Source organism: Varanus komodoensis, unplaced genomic scaffold (genome assembly GCF_004798865.1).
Source record: "Varanus komodoensis strain SLA01 unplaced genomic scaffold, ASM479886v1 scaffold104, whole genome shotgun sequence".
Taxonomy (NCBI): Eukaryota; Metazoa; Chordata; class Lepidosauria; order Squamata; family Varanidae; genus Varanus; species Varanus komodoensis.
The window spans coordinates 483,192-501,767 of NW_025335289.1; the positions used below are offsets into that span (position 1 = coordinate 483,192).

At 60.5% G+C, this 18,576-nt stretch overlaps 1 protein-coding gene across 3 annotated transcripts in view; it reads right to left on the reverse strand.

Annotated features, from left to right (window-relative positions):
• CCM2 (CCM2 scaffold protein) overlaps nt 1-18,576 on the reverse strand; it is a 39,070-nt gene that overhangs the window by 2,755 nt on the left and 17,739 nt on the right. For 2 of the 3 annotated variants that reach the window (XM_044419517.1, XM_044419519.1), the window contains 8 exons: nt 8,716-8,889; nt 7,992-8,075; nt 6,370-6,553; nt 5,301-5,437; nt 3,932-4,067; nt 2,516-2,573; nt 1,155-1,293; nt 13-151 (listed from right to left, as the gene is read on the reverse strand). In XM_044419517.1, the coding sequence (XP_044275452.1) occupies nt 13-151; nt 1,155-1,293; nt 2,516-2,573; nt 3,932-4,067; nt 5,301-5,437; nt 6,370-6,553; nt 7,992-8,075; nt 8,716-8,889 (1,051 nt within the window). Of the gene's footprint in view, nt 1-12; nt 152-1,154; nt 1,294-2,515; nt 2,574-3,931; nt 4,068-5,300; nt 5,438-6,369; nt 6,554-7,991; nt 8,076-8,715; nt 8,890-12,618; nt 12,819-18,576 lie in introns of those variants that run through there. The other variant, XM_044419518.1, reaches the window with a different exon arrangement.

Sequence of the window (18,576 nt, forward strand, 5' to 3'; positions counted from 1 at the left end):
AAGGAAGCTCACCAAGGAGAAGGAACTTCCGGCTGTCCCCGTAGAGCTGTCGCAGGCTGACGCAGAACTCGTGGACGGACGCCCCGTTGCGGTACTCATGCAAGAGCATTGCAAACTGCTGGATCTCGTGGGAGGAGAGTTTCGTTCGCAGCTGCGGAAGAGGAGAACTGGGGATGAAGGGGACACAGAGCAGGGCCCGTTCCAGGACTGGGAGGCCGCAGCGCCACTCGAGCAGGGCGAGGCCTTGCGGAAGGCGAGCCCTGAAAGCGCCGCAGCTTGTCTGCATGGGAAGAATGCAAATACCTGCGATACCACTGTAAATTTGCATTCAGTGCTCAGGACCTCATGCAAACCTCCAGGAACAGACATTCTGACAAGAAGTCCTCCACTGTCGCACCAGCTGGGTTTCTCCGCTGGAAAGCTTCAAAAAAGAGCCAGCGGTCTCTGGATGGACTGGGATGGACCAGGGAAGAGCCAGAGCCTTGCACTGTGTTCCTTTCCCTTTTTTCCTAAACCCACCCGTCACTCAGAGGGGCTGCCAAAATTCCTCCGCAACCAACATTCCTCCAGCGCTCAGTTACTTTTACAGGGAGTGCCAGAGAGCAAACAGCCGCTCGATCCACAGACCAGCTTATGGAAGTGGGCCCATCAAGAGACCCAGGCACTACAGGTCAGACCGGGGACGGGGGGAGGACCCCCCAGAGGTGGGGGACGGGGCACTTGCCCCCACAACGGCGCTGTCCCGTGTGGGCCGCTTGCGCAGGGATGCAGTGCCTCGACCTCCCTGGCCACGGGGAGCCAGCCACGCTCTCCCTGTCTCCTGCTCTGGGACATGAACCACTGCTGATGCTCTTGCAAAACAGGGGCTCCGGGGGCTCCAGGGGAAAGCAGAAGCCAGTGGCTCCCAAGTCAATTTCTGGCCCGGAGCCGTGCCTTCTGCAGTCCTCCAGACGAGGCAACCGCAAGCCTCAGGATCCCCCCGCCAGCCTGGCTCAGGGCTGGCTGCAGCAGCGCCGCTCCAATGCCCGGAGGAGCCCAGCCCCCCCGAATCGCGACCGAGGTGCGGCTCGACCATGCGTCTCAGCCCTCCGTGAGCCCTGCGCCCAGAAGGGCCCGGGGCACCGGCGCAGACCCTGCAGGGTGTCCCGGCATACCGTCATCATGTAGTCCTGCAGCAGCTCCGTCGCGGTGGTGCTCAGCTCGCTCTCGCTGGCGGTCTTGGCGTGGGGAGACGTCTGTGCCGAGAAGGAGGAAGGCGAGTTGCCCCCGGTCTCCAAGGACTCGGGAAAGGAGCTGAAACGGCACGGCAGGCCTGCGCGTGACTGCTGGGAACGGAGGGCTCCTGCCCAGGCACCGACCACCGTCCCCGGCTCCAGAAGCCCGGGCGGGGGCTCCCTGCACGCCCCGGGGCCAGGGGGAGCGCCTTGGGGGCCCCTCCTAGGGGACGGCAGCAGCCACCCCCGAACACGCCGGCGTGGGCAGACACTGGCCAGGGCACCCCCTCGCCCCGCGGCCTGTGCCCCAAAAGAGCAGCTCCTCCCGGTCGGTGCCCTGCAGGTGCGCTGGACCACGCCTGGGCATGCCGCAGCCAGCACACGGCCGAGCCCACCTGGGCACTCTGGGCTGGCCGGGGCCATGCAGGTCTTCCTCGGCCTCTCAGCGGGGACGCACCCCGAGCCCCCCATGCCCAAAGCCCCTGCTCTGCCGGAACTCAGCCGCGTCCACCGAGCTGCGGAGAGCTCCGCTCGCAGCCCCTGCCGTGGGGTCTGCCGGCCCAGGACAGCTGCCTCCCCTCTGCCCACCGTCTTCCCTGTTTGTGGGGGGGCAGCAGAATCGGGGACCAGCTGGCACACGCCTTGCGTGACTGCGCCCCCACCCGCCTAGGACAGGGCGACACGGCTCTCCACGGACTCCTGCCTGCAAAAGCAGGAGTCCGAGAGCCGTCCGGAGGGAATGTGTCTGCAGCAGCTCCTCCTGAGCCAGCATCACCCAAGCAGACCGCGAGTCCGGCTCCTGTCAGCCCCGCGCGGCAGGGCCGACGGGCGGGAGCGCTGGACGGGGTCCCTCAAGGCCCCGGGAGGATGCGGGGCTGGCGAAGGTTGTCCTAAGCCAGGAGGGGAGGGGCGGCTGTGGATCCTGAGGACACAGCTCTGCTCCCTGGGGCCTGCCCTGGGCTGCCTTCACCGGCTTGGCTCACCCCATCATGGAACTGCAGGGGCTTCGGTGGAATACCCAAGACGCAAGCACGTTAAAATCCACCATCCATGAAAGCCAGGATGGGCGCCTACAGCAGCTTCCACATGCTCGACGCCCTCCAGAAATTTTGGGCTTGAAGGCCCACGTGCCACTGAAGACCAACACACCTGGGGCGCACCAGGTTGGCCAAGGACCACTGCAGGTGCCGTCCCGGAAATGCTTCCCGGACTAAGCCGAGGTGGAAATGAGGGCGGCGGGCAGGGACTGGGCCCCCATGTCGCACACGCCTCATGCGCAGCGCTCACAAAGGTGTACTCACAAAGTGCTCGCTTCGGTTTCGTAGGAATCTTTCACATCCACTTTCGTAGAAGAGCCATCTGTGAGGGAGAGGGGTTTGAGAGGAGAGCGGGTGAGGCCATGTGTTTTGGCCACCAGGGTCCGCTTCCCACCGAGGCAGGTGTGTCTAGAGGGACCCCGGGCTCAGGGCGGGGGCAAGTGAGGGGGGCAGGCGCCCGCCCAGCCTCGTCCCCCTCCCACCCAGTCAACATGGGAGGCGAGTAAGGAGAGCTGGGAGGGGCTCCCGCAGCTTTGAGGGGGCTTCACAATCAGACGCCCTTCTGGCAGCTCGCAAGTTCCACCCCAAATGAAGCCCAAGTTGATCAGCTCAGAAATAAGATGCGTAACCGGGCAGCTGAACCCCCGTCCAGTGCATTGGCGCGAGCGGGAGCCGCTGCTGACAGGCGAGCTCCACACAGGCGCGGCCGAAGCCCCCAGCGCAGAAAAAACGGCCTCATCCAAGCACTGACGCAGTCAATGTCTACCCTTCCTCAGGGCACCCCAACCTGTCCCCACAGCCCCTGCCTCGGAAAACACACAACCCGCGACCTCTGCCAGCCACTGCTTGTGGGCATCGGACCCAAACCGTGGAACAGTCTGTCCAGAGAGACACAAGGGGGCGTTAAAGGCACGTCCCTTCTGACGGGCCTTCCCGGATTAGTTTTATTTAATATACCTCCTTTCAGTCAAATTTTAATCGTCGCCAATTTTAATCTCTCATCAGCCACCCAGAGCCTGTGGGAAAGGGGGGCGTGCAAAAAGCACATGAAAGGGATGCTTGTTTGTGCACCACCAGGCGCTGCCCCCAGCCGCAGTCGGCTCCGCGATCGGCGAGGGTCGCTGCCGCTCTCTGCCGTGCGCCGGCGCCCAAGTCCGTCCCGCAGGACGGACCTGCCACCCTCCAGCACTGCTCCCCGACACCAGGTGGCCTAACGCCGCCCGCCGAGGTCCCCGATCCGGCCTGTCGCACCCTCTGCGCTTCCTCTGGGGGACAGGGCCCGGCCGCCTGGCCCTGCCGCCCAGAGCAAGTCCCAGGTCAGAGCAAATTTGAGGCAGGAGGTAACTCACCCCAGGTGAGCCCCGCTTTCTAGTGAGCAGGGGGGAGGCAAGCCGAGAGGAAGCGCCCCACCGCGGTGGCAGGCAAGGCAGAGGCGGCGCAGGCCAGATGTGAGCCTCTGCCGGCGTCTCTGCTTGATGGATCCCTGGGGGCGGTGCTGGGCGAGACCCCCGAGAGCTGCTGCGGCGCAGGGAGCCCGCGAGTGGCCGGGTGAGGGGGTCCCCCCCAGGCGGAAGGCCTCTGCGGCTCGCTTGGCGGGGTGAGGGGCACGGGCTGGGGGCTCATTCCCTGCGGCTGCTGCGAGGCCCCCGGGACACAAGAACACCCGGCAGCTCCTCCTACCGCTGTGCAGGGAGAGGTGTCGTGTCGGGGTGGAGGCACCGTCAAATATTGCTCTGTCCAGGAAGTCAATGGTAGACTCCGTGTAAACAATATGGAAGACTTGGCTGAGAAGGGAGCAGAGTTCCTCTGCCGTGACCTGGAGGAGGAGGAGGAGGAGGAGGAAAGAGTCAGAACAGGGGGTGGGTTCACCCAGGCAAAACGCTTGCCGCAGCAGCCGGCGCGCTTCCACAAGACACGGGTGGCCCCTCGGTCGAAATCACGGGACCTGAAGCACGGGCACGTTCAGGAACAAAGCCAGGCTACAGGGAGAGCCGCTCCCCTTCCAAGAAAGGGTTAAGTCCCTGGGAACGGAAAAAAAATCTGCCGCCATCTGCTTGAAAAAGGTTCCACTCCCGTCAGCACAGAAAAATAATTGCAGCTGGACAAGCGCACGCCGGAATCGGAACAAAGGACAAGGCAGAGCTGCCTGCCGGGCCCACAAATGCAGCGTCTCACTGGCTTTGGGAACGACCTGGGATGCGCCGATAAAACGCATAGTCCCTGTGTGCGTGTTCTTGAATGTCTCTTTCTGAAAAGAGTATTTACCGGCTCGCAGAGCGGCTTACAAGGATCAGCGATAAGAGAGTCCCTGCCCTCAGGCCTGCAGTTTGACAGCAAGGCCCGCTGCGTGGTCTGAAGGCACGGCAGGCATCTCCCATGCTGAAGCTAAGCGGGTCCGGGGCTGGCCTGAGCTCGGAGGGGAGACCCCCGGGGAACCGCCTGGGGCCACCTTGAGTGCCGCAAGGGGAGGAAGGGGGGATAGAAATATAATAAATACATTGAATACGGAGTAATGGGGAAAGCGGCTGGTCCTTCAGCAGCATGAGTGGGACAGGATGCCAACTGCTTTCCAGGGTCAGTCCAAGGCAGGTTTACACAGTGGCTTGGCGGCCAAAGGCCCCTGCCTGGGCTTGAGCCACTGGGATGCAGCGATCGGCCTTCTCCTGGGAGCTGTTCTGTGGGCAGGCAAGCCAAGGGCCCCCGCTTCCCTGGGGAATGGTGAGATGCCCCCATTTGCTCTGTCCTCAGAAAGGGGCTGGCAGGGATCTGAACATGCTGTGGTTTTTCACCGCATTTTGAAGCAAGCATGGCTTTCATTTTCTGACAGTCCCATGAAGCACCCAGGCCAGCTCCAGAGAAAAAAACCTGCTCAATCGCGCCAGCGTGAAAAGCGGCCTTGTTTGGGCAGCCCATGATACAGCCTGCGACAACTCGGCCGGGGGAAGCAGAGCATGGATCGCGGGGCAAAGGCCCACCAGGGCAGCCCCCCTGCCCTGCCAGGGCAGAAGGGGCCGGATCGAACGAGACAGCAGAGACGAAAGCGCCTTACTTTATTCTCTGCAGCCAGGACTACCAGGCAGCAAGCTTCGATGGGGACCACCCCGCTCTCCGAGAGCGACCCTGACGTGAGCGCCTTCGAGCTGTCGGTGCAAAGGCTCTGGCTGGGGGAGATCCCGGGGTCCTGAGCTGAGAAAACCAGAGACCGTGAGTGGAACCGGCACGCAGCCTGCAGCCCTTGCGGAATTCTGCATGACCCCCCCTCTCCGTGGAAAGTCTGCACTCGCCTCTCGTACGGCACCCATGCACAGAATGTTTCCTGCCACAGCACCCCACGTTCCGCACCCTGGCGCCCCAAGCTCTGCTCTCAGGAGGACCAGTTTGCCAACGGGATAGCAACACTCATCAGGAAGAGGTGGACCAGTGCCTTTCCTTTGCCCAGTTTGGCCACTACCTGGGTCGGCCAGTAGGGAGCCACCGTGAGCTGCGTGGAGCGCGCTTGTCACGCACCCAGGTTCCACAGAACAGCATCCATGTGGTACCGCGCGTCTCTCTGGAGCCATTGGGGCCAGAAACTTTAACAAACACAGCCCGGCTCTCGCGGTGCTCATCCTCCCTCCGGCTGCACTGGACTACGACTCCCAGCCAGAGCGGGGACGCTGCCGTCGCAGAATCAGAACTGGAAGAGCTGGGAGGGGCCCTCAGGACACGGCTGCGAACCCTCTGCTCGGCATGGGATCCAGTTCAGGGCGTGCCCCACAAGTCTCCACCTCCCACAGTGGTCACGCCACGGCCTGCGTGCTCGGACCACGGGCAGCGCTCCCTGAGGCTGAGCCAAAATCTGCCTTCCCGCAACCAAAGCCCACCCCTTCGTGTCCCCACCAAGGCCCTCCGTCGGTCTTCTCAGGGCTGAGGGCAGCCGGTCCCTTCCGTCTCTTTGCAGGCTGCTGGCCTCCGTGTAGCGATGTGCTGAGATGGCCGCACAAACCTCAAGCGAAGCCACGTGGCTTCGTTCTGCCGCAAAGCAGCCCGGGCTGGCAGGAGCACTGCAGCCGCCTGTGCCCGGGGAAAGCAACCCGCTCGGAGCCGGAAGGCGACTCCCTCCTGCCGGCCCTGCCTACCTGTTTTCAACACCACCAAGTGCAAGGAGTCGTCGCGGATGTAGGAGACGGACGCGATGTCGTGGATGGGGACCCTGAGTATGATATCTTCACCGTCCCGCCACACCAGCTTGATGTTGTAGGCCGAGAGGCTGATCACGGCATCGTGTTCCTGGGTCAGCTGGCCTGGAAGCTGGTGCGCTCGCTAGGAGAAGAAATATGGTGAATGACAACATCTTCCAGCTGGCAGGTTTTTTTCCCCCCCGGAAAAAATTAAAGCCATATATGGAAGACAAGCATTCCATTCAGGAGAGAGCACTGAGGCCACCAGATCTGCGGATGACACTAAAATAAAAGAGAGGCAGTGTGGCGTAGTGGTTAGAGCCTGGGACTGGGACTCAGACGACCTGGGTTCGAGTCCCCGCTCGGCCACGGAGTCAACTGGGTGACTCTGGGCCAGCCACAGATTCTCAGCCCAGCCTACCTCACAGGGTTGTTGTGGTGGGGATAAGATGGAGGAGGAGAAGGATGTAAGCTGCCTTGAGCCCTTGGTAGGAAAAAGGCAGGATAGCAATCGGAAAATAAATAAATAAATAAATAAAATATTCAGGGTGTTCAGAGCAGAAAAGGGTAACAGAGTGCTCTAAGGCATTTTCTGAAATGAAATGGCACCAATATGGCGACTATGGAAGGACGTACAGGCAGCATGAGAACATGGGGCAATGAGTCCCACGGCCACGGATGCACGGATGCGCTCTGGACTGACCGGGCCCGGAAAGGAGACCCTGGGGCCGGGGCAAAGGGCTTGTCGATGCGGCAAAGTCCACCCCAGAAAAGGGATCGGAAACGAAACGACCCACGTCGTCCTCCCCTTACACATGGAACACCGTGGACACTGCAAACAAGCCTGCCAGAGGGCGCGGAAAAGGCCAGCAAAACGTCCAAGGCGTTGGAGCAACTCCCGGTCAAGAAAAGCGACACCCTCTGGGAAGTTTTAGTTTGGAAAAAAGGCAAGCTGGAGAGCAGGGACACACCGTGGGTAAAGCCAAGCATGGCGAATTTCCTCCCTGACAACACTGGAACCCAGAGTCATCCCGTCAAGCTAAGTGGGGGAGATTCAGAAAGTATTTTTGCACACACAGAGAGTTTGGCTGTGGAACTTGCTCGCAAGAGAGGCGGCTTTAAGGGGGGATTGGAAAAATCCACGGAGAGTGAGGCCATCGGCGGTTGCCATCCTGGATGCCAAGCGCTTTTGCGGGGCCAGAGGCAGCGTGCCTGTGAATAGGGGCAGGAGGGTGCTGCCGGATCAGTGGGACCTTTGGCCCAATCCAGACCAGTCCGCATGCTGGGGGGCTCCCAGTCCTACTGGCAGGAGGCCCTGGCACAAGCAGAGCAGGTGGCAGGTGCCTAAACATTCTGCTGACAAGCTCTCATCTTTGGACTTGGCAGACAGCTCATTTCGGGGCTTTTTTCAATGTACACTGGTCCCCACAGCTTGGGAAGCGTCCAGCCTGCGGCTTTTGAGCCCCCTCGCTGCGCACCGCCGCTCACGGTTCCTCCTCACAGCAGGCCCTGGCGCAGGACAACACACCCTGCCTGGGAGCAGAGGAGCGAGCCTGAACGCGAGGCGGCTGGGCACCCACCTTTGCATTGTCTATCAGATGCAGTATCTCGGTTCGGCTGGAGGGGTTCAGGTACCCTGGGACAGAGCTTAATTGGCCTAAGTACTGGAAGGCAAAACAGACGGTCAGAGCGGGACACGCGGACGCACGCGCACATGCCGACGGCCTCTCGGTCCCTGCCGCCTCCCAGGAAACGTGCAGCACGACTCCCAAGCACGGGCCCCACAAGCCTGTGCTCGTCAGGCAGCTCCCGGGATGCATTTTGACCCTCCAGATCCGGCTCTGAAAGGGGAGGTCCCACTTTCGGTGGGGCAGGAGGAGCCACATCCCCAGGAAGCATTAGTTAAAGCACTCCATCTGGACGCAGCATGGCCCCGGGGCCCAACCCTGCCCTCTTGGGGTCGCAATCTGGCCATGGCTGAAAACCCCGGAGGGGGGCTGAAGCGGCGTGGGCCCTGGGGTGGCAGCTGGGGTGCAGACCTCAGGCCTGCCAGGCGATGCCAGGCGGCTGCTGCGGGTCCCCAGTTCGTCCTGGCGCGCCTCCTCTCCCAGCCACCAAGTACGTGGGGGTTCCTCGGCCGACAGAGTCCCCGCTCAGCCATGCAGCTCACGGGGCAACTCTGGGCCAGTCGGTCACTCGCAGCCACGCTCGGTGTGCAGAGCGGCCCCAGACCTGCGGAAATGCCGCCCAGGGGTCTCGGCCCGAACAGCAGAAGGCCGAGGCCGAGGCCCGGGCGGGCGTTACCTTCACTTCCTTCTCAATGTAATCGTTCAAGAGGACGTCTGGTTCCACACGGTCCGGCAGGGAGAGCGGCACAGTGTGCAGCGGCCGCCTTTCCGTCACCTTCTCCTGGGCCTTCTTGTCCCGGCCCTTTTCACCCTTCAGGAAGACGCGCTTGAAAGGGGACACTATTCCAGGCTGCCGGCAGAAGACGGGGCGGGGGGAGGCGGAGTCAGGAGGAGGTGGGGTGCAGCTGGACTGCAGGCCGTGCGCCCTGATTTATGCGCCCGCACGGCTCCTCCGTTCGCACGGAAGGAGAAGGCTGTCCAAGACGAACCCATGAGGCCGTGTGTTCTCTCCAAGCGCCACGTTCCCAGCGACCGCAAAGTCAAGGCCCGTTACGGTAGCTGCTCTTGCTTCGTCCTCGTCTGGGAGAGCTCCTTACTCCCCGTCCCTGTAAGGTCTCCCGAACGCACGGCTAGCTCTTGCCCGACTCGGACCAGCGCTAACTGGAAGGAGCGCTGCTGACAGGCGACCTCCCTCAGCCCGAGCCCAGAACCAAAGTGGGCCCAAGGAAAGCTGCTGCCTGCGCCCAGCAGACCGCACTGCAGGGGTGCACCAGGGCTCCTTGGCACAGCGGAGAACGTGGGATGCTGTGGCACATGGGCAGCCAGTGGCTTTGCTGGCATTCCAGGAAAGAGCGTGTGTGGTTGGGCCAGCCCGGTTCCAAAATAAGAACAAGTAAAGCTTTCGAATTACAGCACTTTTCATCCCTAACCCCAACACAAACGTCACGCTAGAGTCTTTCCTGGGGATCGGCTCGTGCTCGGCTCCTTTGCAGAGGACGCCTAAGCATGAGAGGAACAGGAGGACCCAGCACACATAAACGGCCACTTCCAAGCCCCCACCGGAAGCATTTTATTTCTAGTTATTTAAAGTACGTCTAATTCCACTCCTCGGGCGAAGGAGCCTCAGGAGTGGCTTCGGCATGAACACCAAGGCAGGACATTCCTGCCCACAGACCTAAAATCTGAAACGACCCAGCACAAGCGGGAAAAGGAGTGGGTGGGGAAGGGGCTTCTCTCATGTTTTGATGGTTTAGCGGCAGAAGCCAAATCTTTTCAGAAGAACCCATTCCACAGAACTGATACGAGGAGGTCCTAGAAGCACAGGATAGCGGGGTTGGGTGGCCCAGAGGCACCGGCCCCCTGCTCAGGGCAGGGCTCCCACTTAAACCGTCCCCCTCAGAGGGCTGTCCAGCTGCAGCCATGGCAGGGAGCGGGGAGACGAACCTGGGCAGCCACTCCGTCCCCGGACACCCACCAGAGACTGAGCGGGGAGGGGGGCACGCTGGACCCTGGCTCCCACCACTCCCAACGGGCACAGTCACGGGTCATGCTGGCCAAGAATGATGGACACTGGAGACCAATGTGACTGGAGGGCACCCGGTTGGGGAAAGCAGAAGTATCAGACCCCCAGGGCCAGGCTCTGTCCAGGTATGGCCACGGCTGGCATCTGAGCCGAAGCCGGTAAGCAGAGGCGGCTCCACGAGCTTGTGAGCTCATTCCTTCAGGAGAAGCACAGCCCCTCCAGCGCAGAGCAGACCCACCCTCGGGGCCGACGGATCGTTCCGCGGGGCTTCTCCCCGGCCTGGGCTGGTGCTGGCCGCGTTCACTGGCCCTGCTCTGGTTGCTCCCCAGGCCCAGCTCTGCCCTATCAGCTGCGGGACGGTGCCCCAAGGACGCGGCAGAAAAAACGGCGGGCTTGGGAACCGTCACGCTGTACCGCTTGGCCAGACAAAGCCTGCTGGGACTCCGGCTGCTTTCTTTAACCGCGGAACAGAGCGGGCTCGGCTGCGGGTCCGTCCCCAAAGCCACCCCCCCGCCCCACAGAGCAAACGGCGCTCTGAAGGGATCGCCGGTTTCAGCAACGAGAAATGTCCCACAGGCTGTCCCCCTGCCCTCCTGCAGAAACAAAGGACACGGGGCTGCCGGGAGCCGCCCCCGCCCCACCGAAGCCGCTGCCCTCGGCCTGTGCGAGACGGCAAGGGGGCTGCAGCTTTCTGGCTGCTGTGCGCAAGGCACTCTGCAGCAGGGAGTGGCGCTTCTCCGCTTGCCCCCGCCATCAAGCTGCCGCAGTTATAAAATACGAACGAAACAGCCGGGCTGGGAGGGGAAGGAGCAGAAGCAGCTCGGCGCACATGCCGGAGCACCCCGAGCAAAGCAAAGCTCCGGAAGGCGCACCAGGGCAGAACGGGCAAGCACCTCCCAGCCGGGCGCTGCGGCCAGAAGGCCTCGGAGGCGGCCCAAGGAGCTCCCGGACATGCCATGCGGTGGCAGCCCCTTCACACGCTCTCCGGCATGCCCTAAGGCTTGCGGGGAGGGACTGCCGGGGTTCCTCCCCCCCCCCGAGAGGTCAGGCGTTCCAGTCAGTCTGGCCATGCGCGGTTCTTATGCACAGGAAGCAACGACGAGGGGCTGGACATTGACCTGCGATTGATTGCAGGAGGCTCAGAGCTCTTCCTGCATTTAAGCAATCGCACGGTCATAAAACATTCGCTTTCCCCGACCCATGCATGTGGGTCTTCGAACGCAACGCTTCTCCCCGCCTTGGTTAGCTCTTCTCTTCAGGCTCTCGAGACCATAAATAGTCAGGTCAGGAAGCTGCAAGCTACAGCGGCAGGCTGAAGTTTCGTTCTTGCTAAGAGGAGGCCGATGAGACAAAACACCGCCCACCCCGCATGGAACAAAGCGGAGCAGGCGCAACCCTCCGGCCAGGGGGTCCAAGAAGGCTGCTAGCAGTCCCCAGAAGCCACGCGAGGGCTATGGCAGGCTTGCTTCCGCCCCGAACCAGGAAGCGGCAAAAGTCTGAATTATAGCCAAGGTGACACATGGGTGCCCTTCCCTGAAGTAATGGAGAGTGCAGCCCCACACACTGCCAGTGGAACCCCCACCCATTTGGGCTACTGGAGACCGAGCTGCAGCGTGGGCAGTGCCAGGTGGGCTGGGACCGGGGGGAGCCGCGGCTTGCCCCCCCCCCCCGGAAAGCACCGGGGCGGAAGGCTGCTTTGCTGTCAGGCGATACAGAGAAAGCAGGCGAGGGGCGTGAGGAGCAAGGGAGGATCACAGCGGCTGGGAAGACCACGCCACACACGTCTTGGCTGCCGGGGGCCCCTGAAGGAGACTTTTGAATCTTCAGGTAGGCCTCACAACCCCACAAAGAGACAGCAACTCTCCACAAGGACACTGGCTTGCGCCAGAAGACCGTGTGGTGCATCGTGGCAGCACCCTGGCCCTGAATTACATGTTCGACCAGGCCATTCCTAGGTCCTGACCCGCAAAATAGCCAAGAGACACGCACCAGCCCCCCAGCTCCTCAGGGCTTTAGCAACTTGGACGAGAGGCGGTTTGAGGGACTCCGCAGAAGGCGCAAAAGAGCCTGACAGAAGGACGGAGCAAACACAGGACCGGGAGATGGCGGACAGGCGAGCTTGTGCAGAAACCAAGAAACACGAGGAGAGGAGAGGCGTTCTGGAACGAGGAAGAGGGCCCCATCGTTCATCTAAGACCGGGGCACGGGATCTCATTCAGCCCCCAGGGCTGTGCTCCATTTCGGAGACGTTCTTGGGAACCACAGATCAGTGAGGGGCAGGCCAAAGGCGATGAGGCCAAAACATGAACACATCTGCCCACCGTAACGTGGAACCCACCCGATCAGCAACCAGGCCCTAACGGAGACATTTCTGCTTCGCAGAGGGTGGGAAGATGCTGTACAAACACCGGGAAACCACCAGCCTGTCAGCAGCCGGGAGAAAAGGAGATGGCCCAGGAGAAGACGGCCCGCTCAACGGAAGCCCCCAGAGGGCGAGGCCGGGCCTCCAGGCCCCATGCTCTGTGCCCGGGTAACACCAAAGTCTCAAACGCTTACCTCATTCTCCATTAAGCATCCGACTAACGGGAGGAGGGGGCTGAGAGGGCCAGCAGCAGCCTGACGGGGCCCCGACGGCCTGCCCTACCATGCGCCACGGCGCTCCACAAGGCACTAGCCCGTGGCTGACACTTTCAAAGGGCGCGGCGCAACCGGACGGTTTTGCTTTTAAGTGAGAATGTGAACAGGACATCGAGAGACCGCAGCTTCCTTCTGCACAATCTGCTGGTAGTCGAGAAAACAGCACGAGACGCACACAGCTGCGGAGCAGAAAACAGAAAGTCCCCAGAGAGGCTCACCTCCTGCGAGGCCCTCGGGCCGACCTCCGAGGATGCCTGAGCGACGGTGTCTCTCGGGGCTGCCAGTGCTTCTCACCGAGGGGCACGGCGGCGGCGAGAGGAGAGGAGAGGGGAGCTCTCCGAGGGGCGCGCACCGGATGCCACTGAATGACCCCCAGTGACGGCGAAATCAGGAAGCCAGTTTTAATGTGGCTCCAGAAGTAAGGAAAGTCGTCTGAGGCTGTCCTTGCCCAGGAATTATGCAATGCTGTTCGGAGTGCCAGCATTCCTGCAGAAGACGTCCACTGCCCGTCCTCCCTCCCTCCCTCCCTCCCCGAGTTCTCTCCTGTGAGCACGGAGATCCTCCCAACCAATTTAAAAACAAGGCCTGCGATACAGACCAAGTTCCACACGCCAATTCTTCTGATTTGACCGGTGGGGGCGGGAAGCCAAGCTGCCCAGGCGGTTCACAACTTGGCCCTGGCAGAGAGGGGACCGGCGAGAGCGCGTTCGAGCACACTTCTCGGGAAAGCTGCCGCCACGGAGCCCTGTGCCCAAGCGGTTTAAAAATGCCGCCAGAGTCAAACAACTAAGCTCTGCCTTGTGGGTACTTGCAGGGTTTGCACTGGACCTGCAGGTGCTTCCAGGATCAGGGCAGGGCCAATCCTGCAGCCCAGTCAGGGGCCCCAGGAGGCTCCACAGTCCTGCCCACAGGCCTCCACGGGGGCTGCTTTATGCCCGACTCGGCCTCTGCCTCCGGTTATGTTCAGGCTCCCTCCCATTCCCGACACTGCTCTCCCCGCTGGCCCTTCCACACCACTGCTGAGGCCTGAGCCCCCCACCCTCCCATCCCTGACTTTGCGGTCCCCTCCAGTGCTGACACACTTTTGCCAGGATCTGACCCTTGCCTGTGCCCAACGCTGCCTTTGCCTCTGGCCTGCAACACCGTGCCAAGGGTCGGACCCTCGCCGGAGCAACCCCCGCCCTCCTTCCGCCTCCGCCACCCCTGACTTTGGTGTTCCAGGCAAGGGCACTTGCTGCCTATGTCCCAGAGCCGGCCAGGTGCGTGCGCAACACCCGCCCCGCCGCCCAGACGCTTCTGTGGGCCCCGTGGCAATCAGCAACAAGCGTGGCCGTGGACGGGCGCAGCCCGATGGGTCTGGCGGGAAGCGTCCCCCTGACCTGTAGAAGCTGCCTGGCCTGTTTCGGGGAGGGATGCAATGTGGAAAGCTGCGAGACACGAGGAACGAGCACAATCCACCTTCTCCGTTAGCCTTGATCTGCTCTGCAAGGCAAGAGTTCAGGAGAATTTCGCCCTTCCGACACCAGGACCAGGGCTGCTCAGACCCCCTGCCGGCTCCTGTTCGTGCCAACTGCCTCTGCCAGATGTACAGGGAAAAGCTTTCCTCTTCTCGGCTCACCGCTGTCTCCCCGAGCTAAACAAGTCCACCTTTCTACCGCACCTTCACCCCTTTATTGCCATGACTGAAGCACTTGTGGCATTCCTCCCCTTCTGTGAACCATTGTGTTACAATGTGCAAACGCAACCACACTAACAAACCATGGTTTCTTTAGCCACAAACAGCCTAGGAAGAGAACCCCTGGTTTTTTTACTGGACTGAAAACCCTGGGTTGTTTAAACCACAGACTCTTGTTATGTGTAAACCCAGATCCATGAGTGTTCATGGGATGTTTTACTGGGCAAGTGAGACAGCAGGCAAGCGTGGCAAAAAAAAATAAAAGCAAACCACACAAGAGACTTGCATATCATGCAGTAAAGGCAGCTGGAATGCTGGGAGGAAGCAGGTGAAGGAGGGAACAAGGGCTTGGGGAGAAAGCCCCCATTTTCCACTCAGTTGGCAGACAAATCCTGGGTAAAGCAACAAATCCGGGGTTAAGCATTCAGTACCATCATCTCAATCACCCTGGCAGCTGTATCCTGGTATTATCCCCAAACAGTAGAGGGGAAGGGGAGAGAAAGCCACTGCTGGCATGGCAGAGAGTTGACGTGGGGTCGAGCCAGAAACAGCTTAGCCATTATTCTAGCTCTCCATGGCCTGGCAATTTTACTAGCCCTTCTTTTAGGGCATAACATTAAACAGAATTTTATAAACTTTTTTTTTTTTTTTGCCAGATGTCCCTGCTTACAAGCAATCTGGCAACTGGCTTTTAAAAAGCTGCTCTGACACCAAATCTCGAAGGTACGGCTGTGCCAAGAGGCATTCGATCTGGCCAGCTCCAATTACAGCACTCCCTTGCACGCACGCACGCACACACATCTGAAGAGGAAACTGCTTTACACAAGTCAAACCATTTATTTGCCTGTCTGTTTAAGGCCACTTACAGGCCGCAATATAACAAACAGTTCTCAGAGCAGCTTAACATCAAATAAATACAATTTCTTAAAAAAAAAAAAAAAAGAGTAACAACCCCATAAAACCGCACAGCACAAAAAAGAGGAAATATCAAGAGCTGGGCTTAAAAATAATCATGTACAGGACAAACTATTCAAAACTGAAATAAAGTGGTCTTGGCCAGTGCGCCCTTGCACCGAGAGCCAACCTCACAGTTCACCCGGAGTGGGCACTCAAGAAAAAGTTTTTGAAGGATACTGGAAAAATTCAAGTAGATGCATGTGGGGAGAAGCAATTCTTCACGTGACCTGGTCACAAGCCACTCAACCTGTCCACGCCCTGCCTTTTCTCCTCCGGCACGCACGGGCCTCCTCTCCATTTTACCCTCACAACTACCTTCTGATGTAGGTTAAGCTGAGACTGTGACCGGCTTGAAATCGACCATCGAACTTACTGGCAATGAGAATTCAGGTCTCGGTCCAACACTCTTAATTGCTGGCCTCAGCGTTCAAAACTGGCACGAAGACCATGGCACGGATCGGGGCCCAGCAACCACATGTCAGATGCGCATGTTGCCGTTCCAGTGAGCAACCTGGCAGCCGTACTCCAGGCAACCGGAAGCTTCCAAAGGCCCAGCGAGATTCCCCATAGATTGGCTCTGCAGTGAACGGGCTCCAACCCAGTGCTCTCCAGGTGGCCACCAGCCTCAGTCAGCATGGCCAACACGCAGGGAGCTGTCGTTCAAAACACCTGCAGGGTGTGAGATGGGGGCAGACTGCAGTTCCCCTCGGCCCCTCTGGCCCGCTAGAGTGGCTTCCAAGAAGAGGAACTCTGCGGCGCTCCGGAGGCGGCCGGACCAAGGCTTCTGTCACGCCTCATCACCGGCTGCAATGGTCCCCTCCACCTGGTCTGTTCCAGCCCACCCACTACCTGCTCTGTGTAGCTGGGGACTCAACCGAAAACCTTCTGCAGGCGAAGCTGGGCGGTCGGTCTGCCACAGAGCTCCAGCACCTCCCAAATGGGAATAAGCTGGAATTGGAGGGCATCAGAAACACCTCAAGGGCAGAATGCAAGCCCACTATTTTCCTAACCATATTTTAAGGTTTGAAATGCGCTGGGGGAAGGAGAAGGAAAGACTGAGGCTTAGCACCCTTTCCATCCCGCCGTGTGTGCAGAAAAGCAAGGCGTGCCAGAGCCCGGGAACCCCCATGGGCACCCACCCGTCCGTGATGCCCCAGCAGTCCAGGCAAGATGGTGTTATTCAAAATCCCATCGGAGGCCTTCCCCGCCCTGCGGCGTCTTTACTTTGGAGAGGAAGAACCAAGCTTGAAAAACTGGACTTTAGAGGAACGCTCTCAAGAGCTTCTGGCGGCAACGGCCTCCCAGTGACAACATCACACACGCCCCCAGAACAAGCCCAGGGCTGTCCGGCCAATCCCTCCAACGAGCCACCCTGCTCCCGCAGCGAAGTGCCCGTGGCAGAGGAAGCCCTCCCTACTTCCAAGACTCAACAGAAGGAGGCGTCACTTTGCAGCGGAGAACATTTCCCTGGGTGGGTGAACTCCACTGGTGATTCCAGTCCCAGACATTCTGGGCGCCCCTTTGCCAATTTGGGAAGCTGTGCTGGTCACCATCACAAAATGGTTCCTGTGACATGTGTGGCTGGCCACTTAATGGCTGTCGCAGGGGCCGGAGAGCCAGAAGACCAGCGATTCTTTCATGAAACTGGGAACAAGCAGAGGAAAGGTCCGAACGCCAAAGTCGAACCACATCTCTGACGTTGGAGGAACACAACCAAGTACGCGCCGCAGCTTGCAAAACCGTGCACGCCTGCCTGGAATCCAGCAGGAACCAGGCCGACACAGGTTGTTCTGTCCATCCTGTTCCCCCGCTCCGAAGGAAAGGAGAACGCAGCCAGCCTCCTAACCTGGCCAGTCACTCTGGTTTGCAGCTGGTACCCCTCCCCACCAAGCACATGCAAAGAGCAATGTTTTGTGCGCCGCCCCGAGGCTTGGGCGAATGGGGCGGCACAGAAATTTTCTAAACAAACAAACAAACAAACAAGAGAAGAGGCTGGGAAGGGAGAGGAGGAGCAAGGCTACACCGGGAGGAGGCAAGAGGGACGCTCCTCAAGAGGACGGGCATCCATGCGGCTGGCCTTGATGGTCTTGCGCCACCGCCGGGGTTGAGGGCCTGCGTGCACTAGCTGGAGAGCTTGGGCAGGAGAGGCTGTAGCAACTCATGCCCCGCTTTGGCCACTGAACAGTGCCCCCCCCCCACGGCTCGGTCTGAGCCAGCCCTTGGCCTCCTGTTACGTGAGAGGGGGCAGACAGCAGGACGAGGGGCAACAGACACCGTGAGGCAGGGAAGGAGGGCAAGGGGGCAGCGGGTGGAAAAAGCCACAGGCTGGCAGTGCAAAGACCAGGCCGAGCGGGGGCCTGCGGGGGTAGAAGACGCCTGGACAGGCCCGGACAGACTCCTCCTTCCTGCCACTGGGCAACTGGCAGGTCCAAGAACAAGTCGGAAGCTTTTCTGAACTAAAAGCTTTTGTGGAGAGGGCGGGGCGTGCAGGCACCACTGGGGTTCCTCATGGGCACATCGGCTGGTTTTTGTGCTAGTCCCCTCGCTGCAGAGATCTTTAAATTCAACCTGACTTGGACTAAAGGCCAGAAGTCTGGCACTAAGTGCCTTGGATTAAGATGTTGGCAGTTAGAAGGGGAAGACTTCCCAAGCTGCTTTAACAAGCCGAGGGCCGGGGGTGCCTTTTCCTCGGCTTTTATAACACACAAAGGCCCCGTTCCCAGAGCCAGGGGCTCAACCCAGTCCTCTCCCAAGCCTGCCTGCCTGTGCAACTCGGCCGAGCCGACAGTTTCCAGCTGGCCTTGGCAGCACCAGTCCATATTCTCTGGAAAAGCCACACCAGTCTTTCCCTGCGGAAGGCCCAGTGCGAAAGCAGCCGGCTGTGCCCGGAGGCGCCCAGCAGCCCCCGGGAGCCATCCCCAGAGGTGACCTTTGCCAGCCTGCTTAACGGGCGTATGTGCGGGGAAGGGGGTGGAGAAGCAGGAAATGAAGGGCTGCACTTGGCTTGCGGCCTCCTTTTGACTGCAAAGCGCAGCTCCACTCCTTGCATGCTTCGTGGGTCCCAGCCCACACCATGGGGGCCGCTTCCCCTCGATCGGTCTCAAAAGGCGCGCTTTCGTGAACCAAGCTGCTTTTATTAGGCCTGCCGTCATCTGTCCGGCCCGCAGCACCCACTGGAAGACGCGCCCAAACAAGAGACCGGCTGTTCTCACGGGGCAGCCCAGATTCTCCCCAAGCTCTGCAGT